Source organism: Impatiens glandulifera, chromosome 5, assembly GCF_907164915.1.
Source record: "Impatiens glandulifera chromosome 5, dImpGla2.1, whole genome shotgun sequence".
Lineage (NCBI taxonomy): Eukaryota > Viridiplantae > Streptophyta > Magnoliopsida > Ericales > Balsaminaceae > Impatiens > Impatiens glandulifera.
In genome coordinates this window covers 49,640,602-49,665,924 of record NC_061866.1, presented here as the reverse complement: position 1 = coordinate 49,665,924, position 25,323 = coordinate 49,640,602, and the positions used below count along the sequence as shown (strand labels likewise).

Below are 25,323 nucleotides of genomic sequence, written 5' to 3'. Positions count from 1 at the left end.
TGAAATTGCATCCCTAGTTATGAGACGTGCTGCCTCCTCCTTCTTCCTCTTTAGCTCCCGAATCTTTCTCTCCTCTGATCAATTGAGATCGCTTCAAGCCGCGACACCGACACCGGAAGGAATTTAACATGGAAAAGAAATTTCCCCGTTGAATTTTTCTTAGAAATCTATATTATTCAGAGGGTCGTTTCCTGTATAAATTTTACTCATTTTTTTATTCAATTGTGTTGGTAAGCGTTACATAAACAATACAACACGCCATTCTGCTTTCGCAAGAGAAAAAGACGATTTTGATCGGAGATGGGGGCGGTCACGTCGACGATGGCGGCAAAATTCGCGTTTTTCCCACCTAACCCACCTTCTTACGGAGTCGATGAAGACCCATCTACGGGGAGGCTGAGTCTCGACGGAATCACCCAGAGGGAAAATGTAGACATTCTAAAACTTCCAACGAAAGGTGGGTCAGTGATCGTTGCGGCGTTTATGAGGAATCCAGCGGCATCGCTGACTGTGCTATACTCACATGGAAACGCAGCTGATCTGGGTCAGATGTATGAGTTATTCAGTGAACTCCGAGTTCATCTTCGAGTCAACCTAATGGGGTCAGTAATCAGTATTCTCATTTTTTCACTCCAAAGGTAAAAAAATTACAGTTCCCTCCATTGGAATGATATGAATTTGTGATTGCAGGTATGATTATTCAGGGTATGGACAGTCCACAGGCAAGGTGTGATTTAGATTTAGAATTACTATTATTATTAATTGTTAAGATCTGATTCAATTTCATACTTACCTTGTATATTGATTTTGATATAATATATATAGCCAACTGAGCAGAACACCTACGCAGACATTGAAGCTGCATACAAATGTCTTGAAGAAACTTATGGTGTGAAAGAGGAAAACGTGATACTATATGGGCAATCTGTTGGTAGTGGACCTACTTTAGATTTGGCATCTCGTTTGCCACGTTTGAGAGCCGTTGTTCTTCACAGTCCCATCTTGTCTGGACTCCGAGTAATGTACCCAGTCAAGAAAACATATTGGTTCGACATTTATAAGGTTATTTCTTTAATCCCAGCATTCAAACTACGATTCTTGTCTTCGGATATGGTTTTGAAATACTGTTTTGATGCAGAATATTGATAAAATACCATCTGTGGAATGTCCTGTCTTGGTAATTCATGTAAGTTGTTGACAAATCCATAAAATTGTATGCCTTAAGTTGGTTCTGTCTTTTTTTAGGGTTTCTTGTTTTGATGAATGATGGTTGTAGGGAACTGCAGATGATGTTGTAGATGTCTCCCATGGTAAACAACTTTGGGAGCTTTGTAAGGAAAAGTATGAACCTTTATGGATCAAAGGAGGCAATCATTGTGATTTAGAACTCTATCCAGAATATATAAAGCATCTGAAGAAATTCATTTCAGCTGTTGGAAAATCAAACCGTCTTATTATAAGCGAGGATTCTAATTCACTGCCCAGAAACAGTTTAGACTGTAAAGAGAAGGCGAGAGGAAGCATGGAAAGGAGAGACAAATCGAGAAAAAGTGTTGATAGTTCTTCTGAAAAACAAATTCTCAACTCAACAGACCAGCCAGAAAAAGCAAGAAACAGTATTGATCGGTCCGACACCTAGACAACTTATACAACTTTTTCTTTTTTTAATACTTTTTCTCAATATTCCCGTTTAATTGACGTGCTGAATGCGCGAAATAAACAAGTTAGTGTTTTTGATGGTTGGATGAAATGGTGACAGCTTTGGAGGGATGATCAGATCGGTCAGATTGTGCAATATTGATTGTTTCAAGCCTAGTGCTGTTGTTTAAGGTTAGTCCAAATACTAGATTATACTAGATTGCTTTGCAGCATCTTATGTCAATAATAATAATGTTATGCCAAGGCCAATAAATTATTCATGCCATGTTCTATTCTCTTTTGTTTCGGATTTTTTTAAATTTTTGTCGGGTTATTGAGGTTGCGACAAAACATAAGAAGAGTTTCTATTCCTTGTAAAATCTATAGGTACAAACAAGCAGGTTGGAAGACAATATCATTTTACAGCTGCTATTTTTGAGGGATTTGTTTGTGGATGTTCGACTCTGAGTTGTCTCGAGTATCTTGACAAGATGTTTTTCTCTGCGAGGATATTGAGTGTCTCCATCTCGTCAAACATTCGCGGTCTTTGTTGCCTCGTCATCTATGTCTTTTAATGGTTATTTTTAAGGTTTTCCTTTTTCATCTTTAAACACCACTTATGTATAGGAGGGATAGAATTGTGTTGGATTGAATCGAATTTAATGTATTTCTATTTTTACAACTTCAATTATGACATTTTATGGTTGGGATATAAATAAAGACTTATTCCAAGGGATGAGCAACCCAATCCAACTATTAGTTTGTATTCAAAATTGATTGTGTTCTAAATATATTTGAAAATTTCACTTGTTAATTCTTAGCATACATAATACAAGAAATCAGAATGTATAATAATATAAAATAAAATAAATAATATTACCATGACAAGCTTATTTACAAATATATATGTTTTATTAAAATAAATGGATGGTTTCACTATATGTTTTATTAAGTTTCTATTAATATTTTTATTACTAAACAAAATAGTCAATTTATCACAAAATAATAATAACAAAATTTAATTTTGAAAAAGTTGAGACGGAAGAAAATATCAATATGAGCTGTCATACATTAATTACTCTTAGTTTATATTATTATTAATACTATTTTGTTCAAAGCAAATTTCTTGAAGATCTGTATTAAAGCCAGAAGAAAAAAAAAAAAGAAAAAGAAAAGAAAAGAAAAGACAGCTACGAAATTCAGATGGTCGGACGAACATACCGGTCCTGTTGAAATCTGATTGTCCGAGAAGATATAGCTGCCGGAAAGTTTATGTCATCAGTTCCTTGATGGCCTAAACCCTAGTACTTCATCGTCTTCATTTCATTGAAGCTGCATCGCTTGTATGAACTCAACTCTTTCTTTCTCCATTTAATTTACATGTAATTTACTTCCTCTAGCAAGTTAGTTCATGGGTTTTCATCTATAGTTGTCAAGTTCTTTCTAGCATGTTGCAGGTTCAAAACAAGGTGTCAAGTTGTTTTTTTCTATTAAAGGGTTAGCTTGGGTTTTTCTCTGCATCGCGTTTGCCCTAGCAGATCGGGAAGCTGCTGGGCTTTTATGATTTTTTAATTTGTATCTGGGCAATGGATTTATGAAGCTGGGGAAACCAAAATTGGGATAAAAGAGAGAGCTGGGGAAGTCCAGTGTTGAATTGACGCCTAAGGTTTAAAATGAAGACTGGGAGTGCGGCCAAACTGATTGTTGATGCACTTCTGCAGCGGTTTCTTCCCTTGGCAAGGCGTCGGATCGAAACTGCTCAAGCACAGGTGAGTGGAGTTAATATTTCTTGGTTAAATTTTGATTTGGTAGTCAAGGCTGAATTGCAATCAACATAAGCTCTTACTGTCATGGGAGTTGTGCAATTTTCACTTCTATTGGAACTCGTTGAATATTTAAGTAATACTAAAATTTTGAGGTTTTGCGTTTACAGGATGGGCAATACTTGCGACCATCTGATCCTGCTTACGAGCAAGTTCTGGATTCCCTGGCTATGGTGGCACGACATACACCAGTACCCCTTCTGGAAGCTCTTCTTAAGTGGAGAGAAAGGTGAGTAATAAAGTATTAACATTTTAAAAGCAGTCACTCTCTTAGATTTAGGGGAAAAGGTTAGGGCTTAGGGCTAACGCGGTTAACAACGGATAGTGATGGTTATAAATAGACTAGTAGCAGTTACATTGTAATTATGAAAATGATTTAGTTGAAAATTCTGTTAAGTTTTTCTCTCTCATTGTATTCACACTTAACGGTTTAACGGTTAGGGTTCTATTTCCCTCCATTAATTCTCCAATCCTTTTATACTTCTCTGTTCAAGATTTATACCTATCACTATCCGTTATTAACCGTTATTCAATCCTAGGGCATTAGCCCTAACCTTTTCCCCTTATAACAGAGCCCTGCATATGCTGTCACTTATTTTTTATTTTTTTTTATTGCAATGGTTGCATTAATTTTCTCGCCAATGCGCTGTTCTTACTATGAGGTAATTACGGTGTGGAACAATTTTACATATTTACCCGATTATATTCTCTTGCAGTGAATCTCCAAAAGGTGCAAATGATGCTCAAACATTTCAGAGAAAGGTTGGGAACAAGTTTACTTAAGCTGCCTCTCTTTAGTCCATAACTTGTTGGAGAAAAATCATTGGTGCTTATAGTGGGCCTCAATTCCATTGTTTTGACATAGTTTAGTTTTGTCGTGCTTAAGATCACAGTTTTGACATTTTGCTGGCATCGCCCGTCTACCAGAATATTTATGAGTGATACCAAATTTGTAGAATAATTAATAATGGAATTTTCATAGGATATATAGTTGTCGTAGAATCTTACTATTCTTCATAATAGTATCCGTTCCATCATCTTATTTGCGTGTGTCAGTCATTAACTACAAGTACTGAAAGTTCGTTATCTGGTAGAATGGCCTATCATGGAAAAACTTTGTATATACTATGAACTTACAAGCTTAATGTTTTTACATGTGACCAGCTTGCAGTTGAGTGTATCTTTTGCTCTGCATGTATCCGATTTGTGGAGTGCTGTCCACAAGAAGGACTTACAGGTTTCCTCATATTCTTTAATTGCACTCATTTCTGATTTGATTATTGCATTCTTGTCCTCTGAAATACATATGTTCTAATCACAGAGAATCTTTGGGTTGGGCTGGAAAATTTTGTCTTTGACTGGCTAATCAATGCCGACAGGTATGACAAGGCATACTCAGATTACCATCTAATTGACATGTCTTGAGTGAATTATTTGATGATTGGTCATCTAAGGAGTATACATTATAAAGAGTTGTTTGGTCCCATTCAATTAAGTTGTTTTTGTGATACTATTATTGTAGAACGATTAACGTATGTTTTGCTACCTGTATTTTCACTTGTGGATGTTTGAAGTTTTATATTTCTCCCTTTGCTTCCTTCCCACACAAAAAATAACGCTAAAGCAAAGCACCAAAATTACTGTAGTTTTGCACTTGTTTGAGAATCTAAGCATTAAGAAAGTCGAGTAGAAATGATAATTCACATATATTTCCAGGATGGTAAAAGTTCAAATATTTGTGAAGTTGAAGATTATATGGAGTAAACTGCCACTTCTTTTCCTCCTAAATGCTGATCTTCACTCTTCTGGTGTTGCTTTCAGGATTGTTAGTCAAGTTGAATATCCTTCATTGGTTGATTTGCGAGGGTTACTTCTGGACCTTGTTGCACAACTCCTTGGTGCTCTGTCTCGAATCAGGTAATTCACTAATATTTTTTTATGTTTACTCGTTACTGCTCAACATGTTCTGTCTGGTCAACTGTGTATTTCTTAGTTCTGGTTTTAACAGTGCTCCATTATTCCTTGGTGTTCTCTTGTCCAAACCAATTAGGAAAAGGCTTTGTTGAGCTAGATTAGTGCATGATTTATGTCCAAATTATCTTCTCCACATTAAGTTTAATTATAAAATTTGTCTTTGGTGTTTCCACTAGTTGAATATGGCAAATGTTCTACAAAAATGATGAAAACAGAGAAACAAACTATCACGTTTTTTTTTGCTAGAAAACTATCATGTTGTTGATGCCTATGGATTAGAGTTCTCCATTAACATTACCTGTTTTGTGGTATGTTTGTATTCTTGGTTGCTGCCATGCTATGTAAATCTGTAAGCTGACTGTGATTTGATGGAGGAACTTAAACACTGTACTTTAAGGCAGTTCTTTTATAGGCTCTCAGACACAAAGAGTCTGAAAGTGGACTTTGGGATATGGAAACCATGATGGAACATTGGTTATTTTAGTATACAATTTGAAACTTTCTTTCTTTCAACAGGTTCAGTCCTGTGACAGAGCGTTTCTTCACCGAACTCAATGCTCGTCGAATTGATACCAGTGTTGCCCGTAGTGAAACACTCAGTATGATCAATGGGATGCGTTATCTGAAACTTGGGGTAATATATATACATATAAAAAATAAATATATATTATAAATATTTATATTTGTCTGCATGTATAACAGTAGTATGCCTCCAGGTCAAGACTGAAGGAGGACTGAATGCATCTGCCTCCTTTATAGCAAAAGCAAATCCTCTTAATCGAGCTCCCCATAAACGGAAAAGTGAACTTTACCATGCACTATGCAATATGCTATCGAACATTCTAGCACCTCTAGCAGACAGTGTGAAGGGTCAGTGGCCACCTTCAGGAGTTGGCATTTCCTTTTGGTATGAAGCCCTTGCCCGGATAAGATTGGGGCTTGTGCAATGGATGGACAAACAAAGCAAGCATATATCTGTGAGTTATCATCAAACATATTTTATAGCATGTTATATATATTATACACTTTAAATTGAGTGATATCATGTTGGATTTGGCTAGACATATATAGGAATTCTTGCATGATGGTTCTCTCTTTTAGGAGTAAATCCCTAATTAGTACCAAGTGCATAAATTCCAAAAAATCGAGACTTGCTAGGGGTTTTCCTTATTGACCAATTGCTTCATCATCTGCTAGTCAAATCAAAAACGGAAAAATCTTAAAGAACAAAAATAGTTTTTAGAATCAATATTTCATCCGGCCTTAGTTTTTAACATTTGATCATTGTTAGATGATTGTATCATGATTCGTTGAATTTGTTGGGTGTGATTGACTTTCTGCAGAAATTTTAAGCGAAATTGATGTTATTGGAAGAAGGTAACATGTTTTTGTGGGCAATAATTTCATTGTTTGAATGCAATTTAGTTGCTTGAATCACGCTGATTAAGTAACTTCGACTCCCTTTTTGTTTGCAGATTATCATTTATAAAATAATCTTTTTCTTTCTTAATATAAAAGAAGTGCACCGATGTGAACTTCTTTCCCAGATAGAAAAGTAGTTATTATTTTCTCTGTTATCCGTTCTTCCTATGAATTGATGAATTATTCAACTGTTTCTATTTGTTACATAGAAATTTAGTATCGACTGGTCTTGTTTAGTGGATGACTACTCTTAACATTAGAGATTAGACACCCCATATATACTTCACATCTCTTTCCTATTTAAACTTTAAATTTGTTAATATGTTTTGTTTTGTGGTCTTTTTTTTCTTACTTAGGTTATTTGTTTTGCTAGGTTGCATACCCTCTGGTGACTCTTCTTCTTTGTCTTGGGGATCCTAATGTATTCCTTAATAATTTTGGCTCCCACATGGAACAGCTCTACAAGCATCTGAGGGTAAGTTTGTCCATTAAGAATCTATCTTCAAAATGAGTAATTTATCTACTTCAGTCTTTATGTGTTTCCCGAATGTTAACCTTGTCCTAATGTAAGGAAATGGTTCTAATATTATATATCCTTCCCTTCTCCGCATTAAATACTTTTCCAGGACAAGAATCACCGATTCATGGCATTGGACTGTCTTCATCGAGTTTTGAGGTTCTATCTGACTGTTCATGGGGATTACCAACAAGCAAACCGCGTCTGGGACTACCTAGATAGTGTGACATCACAACTGCTAACTATCCTCAAGAAAGGCTTGCTTACTCAGGATGTCCAACATGATAAACTTGTTGAATTCTGTGTAACTATAGCAGAACATAATCTTGATTTTGCCATGAACCATATGATCCTAGAACTGCTGAAACAAGATAGCTCAAGTGAAGCAAAGGTTATTGGTCTTCGTGCCCTTCTTGTTATTGTTATGACTCCATCAAGCAAGCATGTTGGCACGGAACTTCATGGTGATTTTGATTATTTTTCCAGGGTAGACTGTTTTAAATATTGAACTTATTTTTGTTTATTGTTTTGTTAACCATCTTCCCTAACAATTGTAGGTCATGACATTGGTCTCTACATGCAAAAAATAAAGGCAGCTATTGAATCAATTTTGAGGTCTTGCCACAGAATTTATGGCCAGGCTCTGCTCACTTCTTCAAAAACTACTATAGGTGAAATCCCTTTTTTCTCATTCTGACTTCTAGCATTTTGCAGAAACATATTCACTGCCCCCTTACTATTCCATGCATGTATGATTTGACAACAAAGCAAAATCCATAGCTCTCTATAATTAATGCAGTAAATTTATTTCTCACAATTAGTTTAACTTGCATATTTTCACTACTAGTGTTGGTTGTGCTCTACATGTACTGGAATTTACCTATTTCCACTAATTATTGTCTGGTCTTCTTGACCCAAGCTTTAGAACACTGGGACATACATACCCTTACTTTTAGATTTGGGATCCAAGAAATATGCCGGTTATGTTCAAACTATACATGTGCATATGTAAAGTTATATACTACATAAGATCTAGTCTCTTCTGTGGCTCATCTTCTTTTTTTCAGTCATTGAGTAGATATCTTGGATGAGAACATTTCAAAGAGATCCTTGATCAGAAGGAAATAGATTTTAGTTCTTTAATAAGATCCAGAACTGAAAGGTTCCTTTATGGACACTAAGTACAATGTTGATCTTTCTTCTAATTAGCTGATCCAACTAAAGTTGAGCTGCTGTGTGATGGCAATACTGGATTTTGGCTCTAAATGAATTAGAAGTAGAACTGGATCCACTTCTTCAGTTTTCTACTTTGGTAGGGCTAGGCAAGCAATTAAGTGTTATTATGCTTGTTTTCTTCCCTACTTCTTAATAGATCCTCAAGCTTGGGCATTTTGGAATGCTACTAATCATGATTCCTTTTCTTTCTAGTGGGATTCTAAAATCCAAAGGACCTATTTTGTAATCTACACCAGGTTTTATCTGTAGTAATCCACACACAGCCATGATTTCTAAGGATTCTAATGTATACCCATTTCATTATATGAAATAATACACAGCTATTTCTGTATGTTCTTTAGGGGACTGCTTTTTACTGGTTTATATTTGTATTTGTTTAGATGCTGTCACCAGGGAAAAGTCTCAAGGATATCTTTTCCGGTCTGTCCTGAAGTGTATACCATATCTAATTGAAGAAGTTGGTCGAAGTGACAAAATAACTGAGATAATTCCTCAACATGGCATAAGTATTGATCCTGGTGTTCGTGAGGAAGCAGTGCAGGTTCTGAATCGGATTGTTAGATACCTCCCACACCGCCGTTTTGCAGTTATGAGAGGAATGTCGAACTTCATCCTTCGTCTTCCTGATGAATTCCCTCTTCTTATTCAGACATCCCTTGGACGCCTTTTAGAGCTCATGCGCTTTTGGAGATCTTGTTTACTGGAGGATAGGCTAGAAAATGATGTTCAAGAGACGAAGCCAAAGAATATTCAGAAAGTTGACGGTTTCAGGAGATCTTCTTTTCATCATTCTGGAGAAGCAATTGAATTCCGAACTTCGGAGATAGACGCGCTTGGCCTCATATTCCTCAGTTCCGTGGATAGTCAGATCAGACATACAGCGTTAGAATTATTGCGCTGTGTACGTGCTTTAAGGAATGACATTCGAGAGCTTGCAATGAATGATCGATCAGATTCCATTATGAAAAATGAAGCTGAACCAATTTTTATTATTGATGTTCTGGAAGAGAATGGGGTGAGCTGTATTTTTCAAACTGTCGTCCCATCTTAAGGAACTAATTATGCAGGACGCCGTACCTTAATTTTATCATAACCACAGACCTTTAAGTTTTGCAGGACGATATTGTTCAGAGCTGTTACTGGGATTCAGGCCGCCCTTTTGACTTAAGAAGAGAATTTGAAGCAATCCCTCCAGAAGTGACACTTCAGTCTATCTTGTTTGAGAGTCCTGATAAGAACAGATGGGCTCGATGTCTTAGTGAACTCGTAAAATATGCAGCTGAACTTTGCCCTAGCACTGTTCAAACAGCGAAGTAAGTAAAATTGTTGATAATGGATGCCTCATTTATGTTCCAAATCCAAAATTATTTTCTACTGAAGTCTTCCTCTTTTGAATTGAGAATATATCTCAGCATTGAAGCCTTGGGGACTGGTTTCTTTAGTAATGACCACTTTGTTAGGCGTTAATGTTTGAAGATTGGTTCATGACATAAAATATTTCTTATAAAGGAATTAAGCCCTTTTATAAATATATATACGCCTTCCATCCCATTTTAGGTGATGTATGCCATCACTTTAAGCTTAGGAAAAAATAATATAATTTGCTAATCTCAGATCTGTATTTACAGGATAGAAGTCATTCAGCGTTTGGCTCACATAACACCTTCTGAGCTGGGTGGAAAGGCTAATCAATCACAAGATGCTGACAATAAATTAGACCAGTGGCTAATGTATTCCATGTTTGCATGTTCATGTCCTCCAGACAGTAAGGAATCCAGTGGGCTAGCAGCAACAAAAGATCTCTTCCATCTTATTTTCCCCTCACTGAAATCTGGCTCTGAAGCTCATGTAGTAAGTGCATGCTAAAAGTACTTTTATTTCTAGGCACGATCACATGTATTCTAGAGTGAGCTAGTTCTAATATTAAAGGGTCTATTTTACATTTCAATATAAAACTCCTCTAGTCCAAACAAAAGGGCATATTCTAGATGGTCCCAAGGAACGTGTTTAATAATTAAAAAAATTTATTGTCTACAATAAGCTAATCGAAATACTAAAGAAGCCAACAAATGTCGCTGACTTTTGGGTCAAAATAGATTGAATGTAGTTCTAGCAACAACATCGCGGACGACTGGAAACTAATTCCCCTCAACATGTGGTGGACGGTCTGGAAATAAATAAATAGAAGAGTTTACGAAAGGAAAAGTTATGGGTACAATCGTCTCAAAGGATTCATCTTACACATGTTCGCTTCAATCCAAAAAAGGGGGCTTGTATGGGATGAGATTTTTTCGATCTTATTGACATTTAAAATTCTTACGTTTTCTTATTTATTATTTTGTTTTCCCTTTCCCCTTTATAACATTTAAACGCAATCTTTTAATAAAAGTTGACATTTTAAAAAAATAATTACTAAAGAAGCCACCAAATCAAGTGCTTATCCAATAGCTTTACTAATTTAGGGTTTGTTCTATTTGTGCTCATTTTCAGCATGCTGCCACAATGGCTCTTGGGCATTCACATCTTGAGGTATGCGAAACCATGTTTACCGAGCTCACCACATTCATTGATGAGGTTTCTCAAGAAACAGAAGGGAAACCAAAATGGAAGGTAAAAGGTTATTGAAGTTGTTTTCGCGATTATTCCCTACTTTTGAACTATTATCTTTGTCAGTGACAATCATGACATAGAATCTGTATGTATACATTCATGTAGATTCAAAAGTCTCGGCGTGAAGAACTTCGTGTCCACATTTCCAATATCTACAGGAATGTTGCTGAAAAGATTTGGCCAGGCATGCTAACTCGAAAGCCAGTTTTTCGTCTTCATTGCTTGAAATTCATAGAAGACACGACCAGACACATCCTTACTGCTGCTCCAGAGAGCTTTCATGAAACGCAACCTCTCCGCTATGCACTTGCTTCTGTTCTAAGATCATTAGCACCAGAGTTTGTGGGGTCAAAATCTGAAAAATTTGACGTTCGAACAAGAAAACGACTGTTTGAACTTCTTCTCAGCTGGTGTGATGACTCGAGCAGCACATGGAGTCAAGAAGGTGGTGATTATCGGCGTGAAGTTGAACGCTATAAATCTAGTCAGCATTCGAGATCCAAAGATTCAATTGATAAAATTGCTTTTGATAAAGAAATGAATGAACAAATTGAAGCAATCCAGTGGGCTTCCACAAACGCTATGGCTTCTCTGTTGTATGGACCTTGCTTTGATGACAATGCTAGGAAAATGAGCGGACGAGTAATATCATGGATCAACAATTTATTTATAGAGCCTGCTCATAGGGCTCCATTTGGTTACTCGCCAGCAGATCCTAGAAATCCTTCTAATGCCAAGTTTTCAGGAGATGGTGGACATGGTGGAGCAGGCCGTGATAGGCACAGGGGTGGCCATCTTCGAGTTTCCTTGGCTAAAATGGCTTTAAAAAATCTTCTTCTTACAAATTTGGATCTTGTACCTGCTTGCATTGATCAGGTAATATAACTTTTTTTCCTTGTCTGTTATGTGTTATATTTACTCCTACTTTATGTTTATTTTAGGGCTTTGACACAAAGTTCTCTCATTTACATCATTTTTTCCTAATTTATATTTTCTTCCAGTGGGCCTATTTGGAAATTAATATTTGCCACAATCATGATTTTCTGCCCAAGTAAAAATTGGAAATAAATATTTTCTTTTGTTTGGTATAAGATTTTCTTGATATGGTTAGATTAATCTTTTGAATCACGATATACAGATTATAGTGTGGATTTTGTTGCTTCATTTGGTGCATGATCCAAATTATTTCTCGATCATTGATTATATTAGTTTTTTTGGATCTCGATACGGATTATAGTGTGAATATATTGTTTTACTTACTGGAGTTATATGTTTGTACAGTGTTATTACTCTGCTGCGGCCATAGCTGATGGATACTTTAGTGTGCTTGCGGATGTCTACATGTGTCAAGAGATTCCAGATTGTGAAATCCAGAGACTTCTCAGCCTGATACTGTATAAGGTGGTTGACCCATCCAGGCAAATCCGTGACGATGCCCTCCAGATGCTTGAGACTCTTTCAGACCGAGAATGGGTCGAGGATGGAATCGAGGGTTCTGGAAGTTATCGAGCTGCTGTTGTTGGTAACCTCCCCGATTCCTACCAACAATTTCAGTACAAGCTCTCTTGCAAGCTTGCAAAAGATCATCCCAAGCTTAGTCAGCTTCTTTGTGAAGAGATCATGCAGAGACTGCTTGATGCAGTTGACATAATTGCTCAGCACCAGGTTCTCACCTGCATGGCTCCTTGGATAGAAAATCTCAATTTCTGGAAACTTAAGGAATCCGGGTGGAGCGATCGATTGCTCAAGAGCCTCTATTATGTGACATGGCGACACGGAGACCAATTCCCCGATGAGATTGAGAAGCTATGGAGCACGATAGCCAGCAAACCGAGAAACATCAGCCCTGTTCTCGATTTCCTAATCACGAAAGGAATCGAAGACTGCGATTCAAACTCGTCTGCTGAGATCAGCGGCGCCTTTGCCACGTACTTCTCTGTAGCTAAGCGGGTGAATCTTTATCTAGCTCGAATCTGTCCGCAACGAACCATTGATCATCTCGTTTATCAGCTGGCACAAAGAATGCTCGAAGATAGCATAGAACCGTTTCGACCAACCGCCAATAAAGCCGATGCGAATGGAAACAACTCGGTTTTGGAATTCTCACAGGGACCCGTAGTGGCACAAGTAGCGTCGGTTGTCGATATCCAGCCTCATATGTCGCCATTGCTCGTTCGTGGATCGCTCGATGGCCCGCTTAGGAATACTAGTGGCAGTTTGAGCTGGAGAACGCCGGCGGTTGGCGGCCGGAGTGCTTCCGGCCCTTTAACTCCGATGGGGACTGAATTGAATATGGTTCCTATAACCGCTGGAAGATCAGGCCAGCTCCTTCCTTCTCTGGTGAACATGTCTGGCCCGTTAATGGGGGTTCGGAGCTCAACCGGGAGTATTAGGAGTAGACATGTTTCGAGGGATAGTGGGGATTATGTAATCGACACTCCGAATTCTGGTGAAGAGGGATTACATTCTGGTTTTGGGATTCATGGTGTGAACGCTAAAGAACTACATTCCGCCTTGCAAGGCCATCAGCAGCAACAGCAACACACGCTTACTCATGCCGACATAGCGTTGATTTTACTCGCGGAGATCGCGTACGAAAACGATGAGGATTTTCGTGAGCATTTACCTCTTCTGTTCCATGTCACTTTTGTTTCGATGGATAGTTCTGAGGATATCGTGTTGGAACACTGCCAGCATTTGCTCGTTAATTTACTGTATTCCCTTGCGGGAAGACATTTAGAGCTGTACGAAGTCGAAAATAGCGATGGGGAGAACAAGCAACAGGTCGTCAGTCTGATAAAATACGTTCAGTCGAAACGGGGGAGCATGATGTGGGAAAATGAGGATCCGACGCTTGTCAGACCCGAGCTTCCAAGCGCCGCCCTTCTGTCGGCGCTCGTTCAGAGTATGGTGGATGCTATCATCTTCCAAGGAGATCTTCGAGAGACATGGGGTGCTGAAGCACTCAAATGGGCTATGGAATGCACATCGAGGCATCTCGCCTGTCGGTCCCACCAGATTTACCGAGCTCTACGTCCTCGAGTCACGAGCGACGCCTGCGTGTCGCTTCTTCGGTGTCTCCATCGATGTTTGGGAAACCCTGTTCCCACGGTTTTGGGGTTCATCATGGAAATCTTATTGACTTTGCAAGTGATGGTCGAGAATATGGAGCCCGAGAAGGTTATACTTTACCCTCAACTCTTTTGGGGATGTGTCGCGATGATGCACACTGATTTCATCCACATATATTGTCAAATACTCGAACTTTTCTCTCGAGTGATAGACCGATTATCGTTTCGTGATAGAACGACAGAAAACGTGCTCCTCTCCAGTATGCCTCGAGACGAGCTTGAATCGAGAGCAGACCTCCAAAGAATGGAGTCTAGACACGAGACATTAATGCAGTCCACTGGGAAGGTCCCGGTTTTCGAAGGAGTACAACCGCTCGTTCTCAAAGGGCTTATGTCAACCATTAGCCACGGAGTTTCCATTGATGTTCTATCTCGAATAACCGTACCCTCGTGCGATTCGATCTTCGGGAATGAAGAGACGCGTCTCTTAATGCATATAACCGGCTTACTTCCATGGCTATGCCTGCAGTTAGAGCAAGACGGTCATAATACATCTCCGATCCAACAACAATACCAAAAGGCTTGCTCGGTTGCATCCAACCTCACGATCTGGTGCAGATCGAAGTCATTGGAGGAACTAGCCACAGTTTTCATGTTATACTCACAAGGCCACGTTAAAACAGTGGAGAATCTATTGGTGTGCATTTCGCCTTTGTTAGCCATCGAGTGGTTTCCTAAACACTCGGCGCTCGCGTTTGGACATCTTCTAAGGCTACTAGAGAAAGGGCCTGATATATACCAAAGAGTGATACTCCTAATTCTCAAGGCATTGCTTCAACACACTCCCATGGATGCGGCTCAGAGCCCGCACATGTACGCTATCGTGTCTCAGCTAGTCGAGAGTACTTTGTGCTGGGAGGCTCTAAGTGTTTTGGAAGCCCTCTTACAAAGCTGTAGCTCGTTAGGCGGGGCCCTCTCGTCTGATTTGGGGTTAAATGAGAACGGAGGAATTGTTGGGACGGAAGAGAAGATGTTGGTGCCACAAACGTCGTTTAAGGCCAGGAGTGGGCCTTTACAGTATGCGATTGGGAGTGGATTTGGAGCTACTATTCAGACAGTTAACAATAGTAATAGCGAAACTGGGGGATTGTCGGCTAGAGAACAAGCTTTGCAAAATACGAGGTTGATTCTGGGACGGGTGTTGGACAACTGCGCGTTGGGACGACGAAGAGATTACAGGAGACTGGTGCCGTTTGTGACTACAATAGGGAATGTTTAAGGTTTCGGTTGTGTGTATAAAAGTAGGTTCTTATATTATGGGAAATGTAATCCATATCTATTTGCTCTTAGCTTCTTGTGCATAATGCTAAGGAATTTGTATCTTCATTCTCAATTGGAATTATCCATATTTTGAAACTTCTGGGGGGTGTTTTCATAGACAAAATAACGTGGATTTCATTCTATCACTCACCCTGATCTTTTAATCTATAACCTTAAGTTTCAATGTTTGGAATTTAAGTTTGCTTTAGAAAATAAATTTAATTTCAAAGAAAAAGAATTAGTAATATGTGTTTATTGTCTATTTATGTGTAGCTTCATTTGAAAATATTAAAAAATAGCTTACTAGGGTTATGTCAATTTTGTACAAGCTTTATTTATATTTATGTATAATGTATCCCAATAGGATACATATCAATTAAAAAAAAAGTGTGGTGAGATTTTGTGCTAATTTATTGGGAGAGTCATTTTTCGATTTCTTCCTCTTACATGGAAGGGCAAAACAGTCTTTAAAAAAAATGTTTTATTATTTGCCCTTCCTTTGTGAGAGGAAATCGGAAAGCAGAAGATCTTTGCTACTAATTCCTTCCTTGAAAACAAATTATTGTTTGAATTTTTTTTAATAATTTGTATGTATTCTAGCTTGATTTAGAAATATATTTAGGTATTCACCCATATTTTATCTCAATTTTTAGATTACTTTTTTTACGTACATAATATTTAATTTTGAAACTAGCATAAATCTAAATTGTTTGTAAACTTTTGATTTTTTAAATCACTTAAGCTATCATTTTTCATAATGAGTTAAAAATATTATATTTAATTTAAATATTTTGTATTTATTTTGAACGAAACTTTTTTCATGGTAATTGAACAATTAAATCAAAGATTCTCAACCAGAATTGGATGCAAATACAGAAACTGTTCTTTCTTTTTTTGTAAAAGCAATTATAAGAAATTTAAATTATTTGCACTTTGGAAGGAAGTCAAGAGTGGACTTGATTTCATGAACATTATTATTATTATTATTATATAGAGATTTGAGCAGTAAAAACAGACCAACAACTCTAAGAGTAGAAACAGTCAATTTATAATTTATTATAAAAGTGCCAATAATGCACTAAAATTCCACAATAAAGCAAAAACGTCTACATCCTCATTCTCTTATAAAAGTGCAATAGAGCAATTACCTTTATTCAATTTGAAATCTGGAAATGTCGCCGAGCAATTACAAACACTCATCAATTGATGGATGCTGCTTTCTTTACGAACAGCGCACAGACATCGCTATAGATGGCCAACGCGTTGGAAAGCACCGCCAGTGCAATCATGAAAATAGACAAGATCTTGTCTTTCTTGCTTGCAATCCCATAACAATCCCTGACCATGTTTTAGATCATTCATTAATTAGTCTATTCATAATCACATCAAACAAGATTATTTGAAAATAACGCATGATGGGCCTTGTTTGATGTGGGCAGTGAGTTATTTGATATTAGTTTCACATAACCAAACCAAAGCATGTCAAGGACCATGGCTAAAGTTCTTGCAACAACAAATGTGGTGTAAGAACTAACCTCAGCGTGATGGCGGCAGGAAAAATGAAGCCAATTAAAACTGCAGCAGTGGCTCCAGTGAACTGAAATGCAACCCATATACTAGGAATGAAATTTGCACCAAGGAAAATCACAATAAGCAGTCCCAAACTAATCAGACCGAATCTTAAGTTGTCCATCGCCAAAGGCCTTGAAGAAGGAAATATAAGACCATCCAGACTTAACCGCAATGGAAAGAAAACAACAGGGAAGACCAGCATAAGATGTGCTGCATAACTAACACGGACAGTATCGCTCAAGAACGAACTGAAAGCAATCCCAAGATCCTCATCAAAGTTGGCCAGCACATCATCAAGAATGGCCTCTCCAAACAGGAGGAAACCGAACAGACTAGTCATCAAATAAACAATTGAACATAGACCCAAAGATGTTTGTATAACCGCTCTTATCTTTGTATCGTCTTCAAGTTCATTCTTTATTGAGTGAACTGCAATTTTTTATTAAATAAAACTTATGATTATATATGTAAATCAACTGAAAAAGATTATCAAGGGTTCTTAGTTCTTACCATTGTAGTGGCATATATAAGCTGTAACAAATATGGGGACAACTGTGAAGAGATTCTGGATAGATGAAAAATCAATAGCTTTGGGAAAGAATCTAGGCATCGAAATCTCTCCGCCTATAAGCTTAGTAATCGTAATCCCCGCTGTAATCACAATGAATATGATTGCCAAAGCAACTGATAATGCAGAAGTATATCTCAATGAATCTGCAACCACAAAGAGGATAGATCGTAATGAAGTCATTTTGTATACAACAACTGAAATTTGAAATTAATAAGAGTACTAACCAATTCTCTTTAAACTTGCTAAAGGAGCAAATACAAAAAGAGTAGCAACAAGAAGAACAAAAGTACGTCCATTCCACCATTGGATGCCAAACCACTTTTCAAGCAAACCGGCATGATGGATTCCACTCGAATTTGTGCCAGAAAGAACATCACCTAATTCAAACATGTAAACAAACAGCACATAAGGAAGGTTGAGAACAAAAACAAAAACAAATAAAAAAACAGATTTTATATGAAAGTTAACCTTACCTATTATAATCATGTATACAATTAATACACCAATATTATTGACTAAAACACAAACTTGCAACAAAATCTTGCCATATTTTCCAAAGGCAGCCCCCATAAGACTGCCATACGAAGCTGCCCTCCCTGCTTTGCTGAACCTCAACAACAGCTCTATTGAGGCCTCTGTGAGAAAAGCCATAATGATAATTATGGCCATTCCAGGAATAACACCAAGTGCCTTTAGAGCAGCTGGCAAAGACATGATCCCAGCACCAACAATTGTCGTCGACAAATTGAAAACCGCCCCAGAGAATGAAGCCCCGTTGAACTCATTCGCACCATCCTCAGCTCGTAAAAGAGGGGCTTCCTCATCAACAATCTTTCCAGACTTTTCATTTGCATGCTTCAGGTTTCTAATTGTCATCCTCTTTTATGTCTATAACAGAAGAAAGAAAATCAATAGATGGATATAGAGACAAACATACATTACACTAAACCTTTAAAACACGAAAATTCATACACAAATCATTTAAAGACAACCAGATAGATTGAGTTTCATTCTCAAGAACAAAGAAAGTAAATTCCAAATATGCACCTGCAGAACCTTGCAATTAGGCAGCTGGAACAGAAAATTGCTCCGAATTACTGAAAAAAATGGAACAAACTATACCGGCGAGGTCTTCTCTCTGTTAAAAAAGCCCTACAAATCAGAAACCAATAGGTCACAGGTAGAAGAAGCAAAGAAGCTTGCTTACATTCTCTATTCATAATACAGTTCAGACTCATTCTTCTCATGAGATGGCAAGCACGTTTTAGTCAAAGAACAAATGAATAGTTTACTCAGATTCTAGAATTGACTGATGAAAAATAGTAATCAAAACGCGCTCAGAAATCGACCTGACTCGCATACATAATCTCTAGTAAAGGTTTGAAGTTTCATCGCCGCCGCCGCGAAACGATCACCGTTGACATGCCAGTAAACAAGAGGTTTCTCCAACCGGCGATCACGTACGGTTTACAGAGACAGTTCGATTGCGGTGTCGACGGAAAAGTATGTAACTGCTCTACTCCGATCGGCTCCGGCGAAGAAGACGGCGATGCGGTGTCGCGCCGACGAGACTATTTTTTTTTTTTTTTAATTATTATATTTTTTTTGCTATATAAAAGGCATTTATAATAAAACTAGATTGAGTCAATATATTTTTATTATTAGGTCAGATGTAAAGAATCTCAAAACTATAGATAATTTATTCATTTTAGGAAGAAAAAATTATAATAAGAATGTTAATAATATTATATATCTAATAATCCCAATATTTATTATATATACATATATATATTTATTGTTTGTAAGGTAAATAAATTATTTTGTAAACTAAACTTTAAAATCAAGATTTTAATAGATACAAAGTCTAACTCCAAAAAATTGTTAAAAAATAAATTATATGCCTCATTTTCTATCCCCGCGTCCCAAAGAATAAATTAACATAAAAAAGTATTAATAAAAAAATAATAGGAATCTTTTAAGGAATTAATTTGAGATTTATTAAATCAACAAATAAATGACATCATATTTTTGTTCATCTCTGTTTATTATTATTAGTGGCTAACATTATCATTTTCTAAGACAAAAATTCATAAAAGATTAAAAAGGAAATAGATATAATCTTCATGAAATTTTGTAAATGATACAATTTAGGTTGAATGATAATAGATTTGTATAAAATTTTCATAAAAAACAACCAAGGATGTTGCATAATTTGTTTTATAATGAAATATTTAAAGAATACGACAAAAATAACATATTAATCGACTGTATTCTTTTTATACCAACGACTTTAAACAATTTCGGATTAGATGGTTAATTGTATTGAATGCGAGATTCTTTACTAAGATATAAATATAATTTTGACGAAATTTTGTACAATACAATTTAAATTGAATGAGATACGACAAAATGACACTTATATATATATATATGTCTTAAACGACATCCAATTCGAACTTAACAAAAATAAGCATATATATATATATATATAACTCTTTTTAATTTGTATTCATACCATTACCTTCAAAAATAACTTCTAATTAGAATTGATTTCAAGAGATTCACCAGAAAACACACGCACCACCACCAGACCAAAGCTTGACTATGAGAGAGAAATTTAATTTCAAATGAACTTGTAACCAAAGTTTTGTGATATATGTATTAAATAAAAAATATTCATTAAATATCTTTATGACCCTTTATGGTTATGTATATCTACTCAAAATGACAGATAAATGACTTTTGGTATATAATTTTTTTTTTTTTACAAATACTAAAAGTTTATCAAAAAAACTTTTTATGAAATTTTTTATTTACTTATTATTATTTTTATTTAACTCAATCACATATTTTAGAGGTCCATATTTTACATTAAATAAAAATAAAATAACTTTTACTTTTTATTTTAACAATTTAAAAAAATAATTATGATTATGATAATAACGTGTCAAAATATTAGCTTTTAAATAGTTTTCATTCTTATCTCAAAAATAATTTAATAAAAGTATTCATTATATATATATATATATATATATTAATATATATATATATATTAATATATATATATATATATATATATATTAATAACCACCCTTATTTATTTACTAATGTAAGAAAATACATTAATAATTATTTTATTAAAAAATATTCTATTAATTGAATTATATTTAATGAGTAATAATCTGATTGAAGAATCTTCCTAGATTACAAAGTTGTAATAAGAAAACAATTTTTTTTTATTACTTTCGCTTTAACTCTAAAATCTTCCTACCTCCGAAATAAAAATATTTTTTTAGTTGACGAGACTATAGAATGAAATGTATTATCTCAACGCTTCTTGTACCTAACTTGCTTTTTAAAATTTAATTTAAGTTTGAAACAATGTAATCAATATCCGAAATTCTGATTTTCTTTCCTAGGTGCGAGAGGGTGTTGTTCTATGACTTGTAACAATTAAAAACTCAAAATACAAACATCTAGATACAAGCATATTAATATATAAATGTCCAAAATTAGAAAGAGTGAAAAATAGTGTCAAAACTCAACAATACAAAATATGAACCAAATATTAATGAAACCACAAGTGAGCCTTGGGCCCTTAGACTATTAGTTTCCAAAGTTACACAAGTGCATAGGCCCACTTTTATATAATATTTTTATACATATTTAGTAGATATTATAATTACATATTTAATTTTATGGGTCACAAATTAAATTTTGTTTAAATGGGCCTAGTTCTCAGCCCTATGCTAGAAAACAATACTGGTCATCCGAATTCCCAAGTCATAATTTATTGTCTATTAATTTTGTCAAATATTCTCTTAAAATCAATTCTTATAATAAAAATAATTAGTTAATTAATAACATATTTAATTGTTATCTTATATTTTATAATTCCCTACCACTACACCACCTTGCCTTCTACCAAATAAGAGTTAAGTATATTAGTTTTGAAATAATTTTTTTATAAATATAATTTTAACATTTAATTCACTCTTTAAAGTCACTTAAAAGATCAAAATATCACGAGAGTTTAATATAGACGTGTTTTGAGTTTAACGGGAGATAAATAGCATTTGGGTTGCAACCCACATTTGTATTTTAAAATCAGATAAGACATGGTAAAAAAAATAAAAATAAAACTATATATATATATATATTATAATTGGGCGGGTGAGTGTGACAGTGAGAGGGAAGGTTGTTATTTGGTCGGACCACATAAAATTTAGGTTTCCTTACAAGGAAGGAAGGTAGAAGCTAGACGGCGATGGCGGATAACTCTGTACCTCCTCTTCTTCTTCTTCGTCAAGCTAATAATAATACCCACCAACAAGAAGAGGAAGAGGAACCAGATCAACAGTCCATCAGCCGTCCTTTCTTTGAACCCGTAGATTCGCTTACACAAGAAGATATCTTTTCAAGGAACAACATCAACCACGTCGACGAAGACGACGATGTATTAGTCTCTGATTTCTGTTCTGCTTGTTTAGACACACTTTATTATCACATCAGTGCTTCATCCGATTCCGATTGCGATTCCGATTCCGCTTTCGAATCTGATTCCAACCTCAATTGCTTCCGCCACGACTACGAAGAAAACGATTTCATGGATCTCGACATCGGAGATCTCTGCGTTTCCTGTCGGGAGGATCAGTTTTCCATGAGTGATGGACAGATCTCGAATTCACCCGCGTTTGATGACGAAGTGGAAGAGGAGAGGCTAGGGTTTGGGCTCGATAGATCTGTTGTCGCGCCTGTTAGGGGTGAATCTTCAACGACTGGCTTGCGTGTTGCTGGAATTGATTCCGAGTCCGATTCAGAGTTGGTGATTGATGATGTGAATGGGGAGGAGCAACTTGGGAATACTCTTTTCTGGGATTGTCTTGGATTTGAAGAACAAATCTCCAACAATGGAGAATTGGACTGGGAGGAAATAGAGGAAAGGGTTGTTGATGAAAGAGAAGGACTGAGGTCAGTGATAGATAGAATTGAAGAAATGTCTGTTTCTTCAGACCTTTCTAGATATGATGAGATGAATGAGATTCCCGAGGATGATGCTGCTGCTGCTGCTGAGGAGAGTTTGGAATGGGAAGTTCTAGTTGAAATGGTTAATTGGGACAGACCACGCATGCATGAATTCGAAGCTGAGGAAGAGGTTGATGATGACGATGATGATAACGATTCGTACCTAGCAGTTCATGACGATTACACTACAGATGGAGGAGAAAACATTACAGATTTCTTACACCAGTTCACTCGCGACAGCAACGTCGTGAGAGGTAGTCCTCCTACTGCTGAACACGTGAGGAAGAATCTTCCTTGCGTGGTGCTGACAGTGGAAGAGTTACAAAAGGAGAATTTAAACTGTGCAGTTTGCAAAGATGGGATAGTTGTGGATGAAAAAGTGACAATGCTTCCCTGCAATCACCATTACCATTTCGAGTGCATCGTTCCGTGGTTGAATGTTCGAAACACGTGTCCTCTTTGTCGCTACGAGTTGCCAACAGATGACATGGATTATGAGATGAGAAGGAACCAAGAAGGTGGTGTTGGCCTTGGAGGAGACTCGGAGGATGGATATAACTATGAATGGCTTGTATGATGATGATCCTACTATATATATGTATGTGATACATAAGGTGTTAGAACTGGAGCATATCTTTTAAATTTCAGAATCTTTTAAAGATTATTTTGTTTGTTTTCCTTTTTGCTATCACATGAAGTGAAACTCAGCATTGCACATAAGTAAAACCTAGGATAGATGTCATCTAGAAAATTATCAGTACTGGGTATGTGTGCTATCTGTTAATTTTGCTAGTTTTTGGTTGCAAGATCAACTTATTAGATGTGTTGCTAAGGGTTTTGAGATATAAGATGTAATTCTGTCGATTCTTCTTGTGCTTAATTCTCTTTGAGTTTAATGTAGGGTTTTGACAATAAGCTACTAAACTGTGCTTTTTGAAACCAGAGTTTATTATTGAAGTAAGTTCTCGACCCTCCCTCTATAATCATGGTTCCTGAGACCTTTGGTCTCTTGGACAAGACTAGATTGTCTTACATGGCTAAAAAATGCGCATAAATGATGAGAATAGCTTGGCATTTACAAGATGAAATACAGGGAGATTCTTATGCTCCTTTGCCCATGTTCTTGGCAATACAATTTTCTTATTCAGGTTAGATTTGAGTTGAATTGTGATGATGACATATCCTTGTTGCTGTAATCTATTTATGAATCTTTTTGAAGCAATAAGTTAACCCATGTACATTAAAAAGGTAATCAATATTGGTCTCTTTTTATTGAATTGTGATGATTATATCCTGTTGATGCAAATCTAAAGATTGTTGACCAAAAGGTATGAAATTATTGAAAAGACAGTAATGAATAATTTAAGAAAATACTTCTTGCTAAGATTTGTTTGCTTAGGCCTTTTTCATGAAGTGTTGTTTGGATTTAATCCTTCTTCTACAATAATTACTTTAAAGAACTAATTTCTTTTTCCTGCACACGGGTTAAGGACAATAGAGCAAAAGGCATTCGTCATCGAAAAAAAGATGGTCAAATGACATGCTGCAACTTCGGCTTTAGGATTAAGAAAAACAAACACCTTTTGCTTTAGCTCAACCCAAATGCCTTTGCTGGCCCCAGCCAAGCAAAGCTAAAACTCTAGTGCCTTTATCTACCAATATGAAATGCTTGAGTCCATATTTGTGTGAGAGAGATAAAATTGACACATTTTAAATATTACTTTGCCCAAATGGCAGTGAAATAGATGCAGAATAATAAAAATATAGCTCATCATGCAACTGAGAAATTAGTCATCAAACTTGTAAAGAATCCCATTATGGAGTGTGATAAAGAAAAAGAAAAGAAAAAAAGTGATGTAAAAGTGAATAATTGATCAAGGGCCTATCCTTCTTCAATCATCAATCTCATGACCTAGTTGAAGGAACCAATAGTGATCTTTATTTGTTCAACAGACCTATCAAAAAGTTAACACTATAACCCTCCAGAATCTTTAAATTTACTTTTTCAGAAAAAAAAATCAACTATATACATTTTATTCATAAAAGGATTCATATTTCATACCCTATCAAGAATTTTAATTTGTTTGTCTAAGAAACTAAATATATCAAATTCGATTCCCACTAAAATCATCATAAGTTGAAGTTGAAGTGATTACCTATTATGTTATCTTAGAGTGGACGTTTTCTATTATATACATTTCTACTAATCAAATAATTCAAATAAAGGCGCTTTTATATTTTATTATTTTCTGTAATCACAAAGTGGTCAAGGGATTTATTCAAAAGTGCTTGTGATAACAATCCTCCAACGGGAAAAAGAAATTTGAGAGTGTAGATCACTGTACTGGTAGTATCTATATGCACAAACATCCACTTACTGGATAATGAATAGAGGGAAGGTGGGGTAATCAAAGTGATGAATGAAATTTGACTTAGCAACTACACCAATGGTTCAATTCTACAGTAAGTTTTAATGTGTACGTGAAAAGGATTCGAGTGGTTATAAATCAAAGTGCACTCATCCATAAGATACAAAAGCCGTTA

General features: G+C 36.1%; 4 protein-coding genes across 9 annotated transcripts; 3 read left to right on the top strand and 1 right to left on the bottom strand.

Annotated features, from left to right (window-relative positions):
* Nucleotides 1-38: 38 nt before the first annotated feature.
* Nucleotides 39-2,394, top strand: LOC124938696 (alpha/beta hydrolase domain-containing protein 17C-like). Of its 2 annotated transcripts, XM_047479189.1 has the most exons (7): nt 39-602; nt 691-727; nt 826-1,062; nt 1,139-1,186; nt 1,277-1,626; nt 1,760-1,830; nt 2,026-2,394. In XM_047479189.1, exons 1-6 carry the CDS (start codon nt 301-303, stop codon nt 1,827-1,829), a joined length of 1,044 nt encoding a protein of 347 aa, XP_047335145.1. In that variant the 5' UTR covers nt 39-300; the 3' UTR covers nt 1,830; nt 2,026-2,394. The 2 variants fall into 2 exon arrangements, with proteins under 2 accessions (XP_047335145.1, XP_047335146.1); XM_047479190.1 differs by lacking the exons at nt 1,760-1,830; nt 2,026-2,394 and having other exon boundaries at nt 40-602; nt 1,287-1,426.
* A 401-nt stretch (nt 2,395-2,795) lies between these two features.
* Nucleotides 2,796-15,711, top strand: LOC124938694 (protein furry homolog-like). 4 transcript variants are annotated; one of them, XM_047479187.1, is made up of 18 exons: nt 2,796-2,981; nt 3,177-3,407; nt 3,572-3,690; nt 4,178-4,223; nt 4,626-4,698; nt 4,783-4,840; nt 5,283-5,378; nt 5,952-6,069; nt 6,152-6,412; nt 7,231-7,332; nt 7,484-7,838; nt 7,932-8,045; nt 8,991-9,625; nt 9,727-9,923; nt 10,239-10,461; nt 11,101-11,220; nt 11,326-12,096; nt 12,502-15,711. In XM_047479187.1, the coding sequence occupies exons 2-18, from the start codon at nt 3,312-3,314 to the stop codon at nt 15,568-15,570; spliced, it is 6,453 nt and encodes a 2,150-aa protein (XP_047335143.1). In that variant the 5' UTR covers nt 2,796-2,981; nt 3,177-3,311; the 3' UTR covers nt 15,571-15,711. The 4 variants fall into 4 exon arrangements, with proteins under 4 accessions (XP_047335143.1, XP_047335141.1, XP_047335142.1 ...); XM_047479185.1 differs by having other exon boundaries at nt 3,135-3,407; XM_047479186.1 differs by having other exon boundaries at nt 3,096-3,407.
* Nucleotides 15,712-16,723: 1,012 nt separating this feature from the next.
* On the bottom strand, nt 16,724-19,318 carry LOC124940052 (amino acid transporter AVT6B-like). Of its 2 annotated transcripts, none has more exons than XM_047480530.1 (6): nt 18,962-19,318; nt 18,228-18,642; nt 17,979-18,131; nt 17,694-17,897; nt 17,147-17,612; nt 16,724-16,949 (listed from the first exon to the last, which is right to left on the bottom strand). In XM_047480530.1, the coding sequence occupies exons 2-6, from the start codon at nt 18,628-18,630 to the stop codon at nt 16,811-16,813; spliced, it is 1,365 nt and encodes a 454-aa protein (XP_047336486.1). In that variant the 5' UTR covers nt 18,631-18,642; nt 18,962-19,318; the 3' UTR covers nt 16,724-16,810. The 2 variants fall into 2 exon arrangements, with proteins under 2 accessions (XP_047336486.1, XP_047336487.1); XM_047480531.1 differs by lacking the exon at nt 18,962-19,318 and adding an exon at nt 18,802-18,908.
* Nucleotides 19,319-21,955: 2,637 nt separating this feature from the next.
* LOC124938561 (E3 ubiquitin-protein ligase Praja-2-like) lies at nt 21,956-23,640 on the top strand. Its single transcript, XM_047479028.1, has one exon. It carries the CDS (start codon nt 22,022-22,024, stop codon nt 23,354-23,356), a length of 1,335 nt encoding a protein of 444 aa, XP_047334984.1. The 5' UTR covers nt 21,956-22,021; the 3' UTR covers nt 23,357-23,640.
* The last annotated feature ends 1,683 nt before the right edge of the window (nt 23,641-25,323 follow it).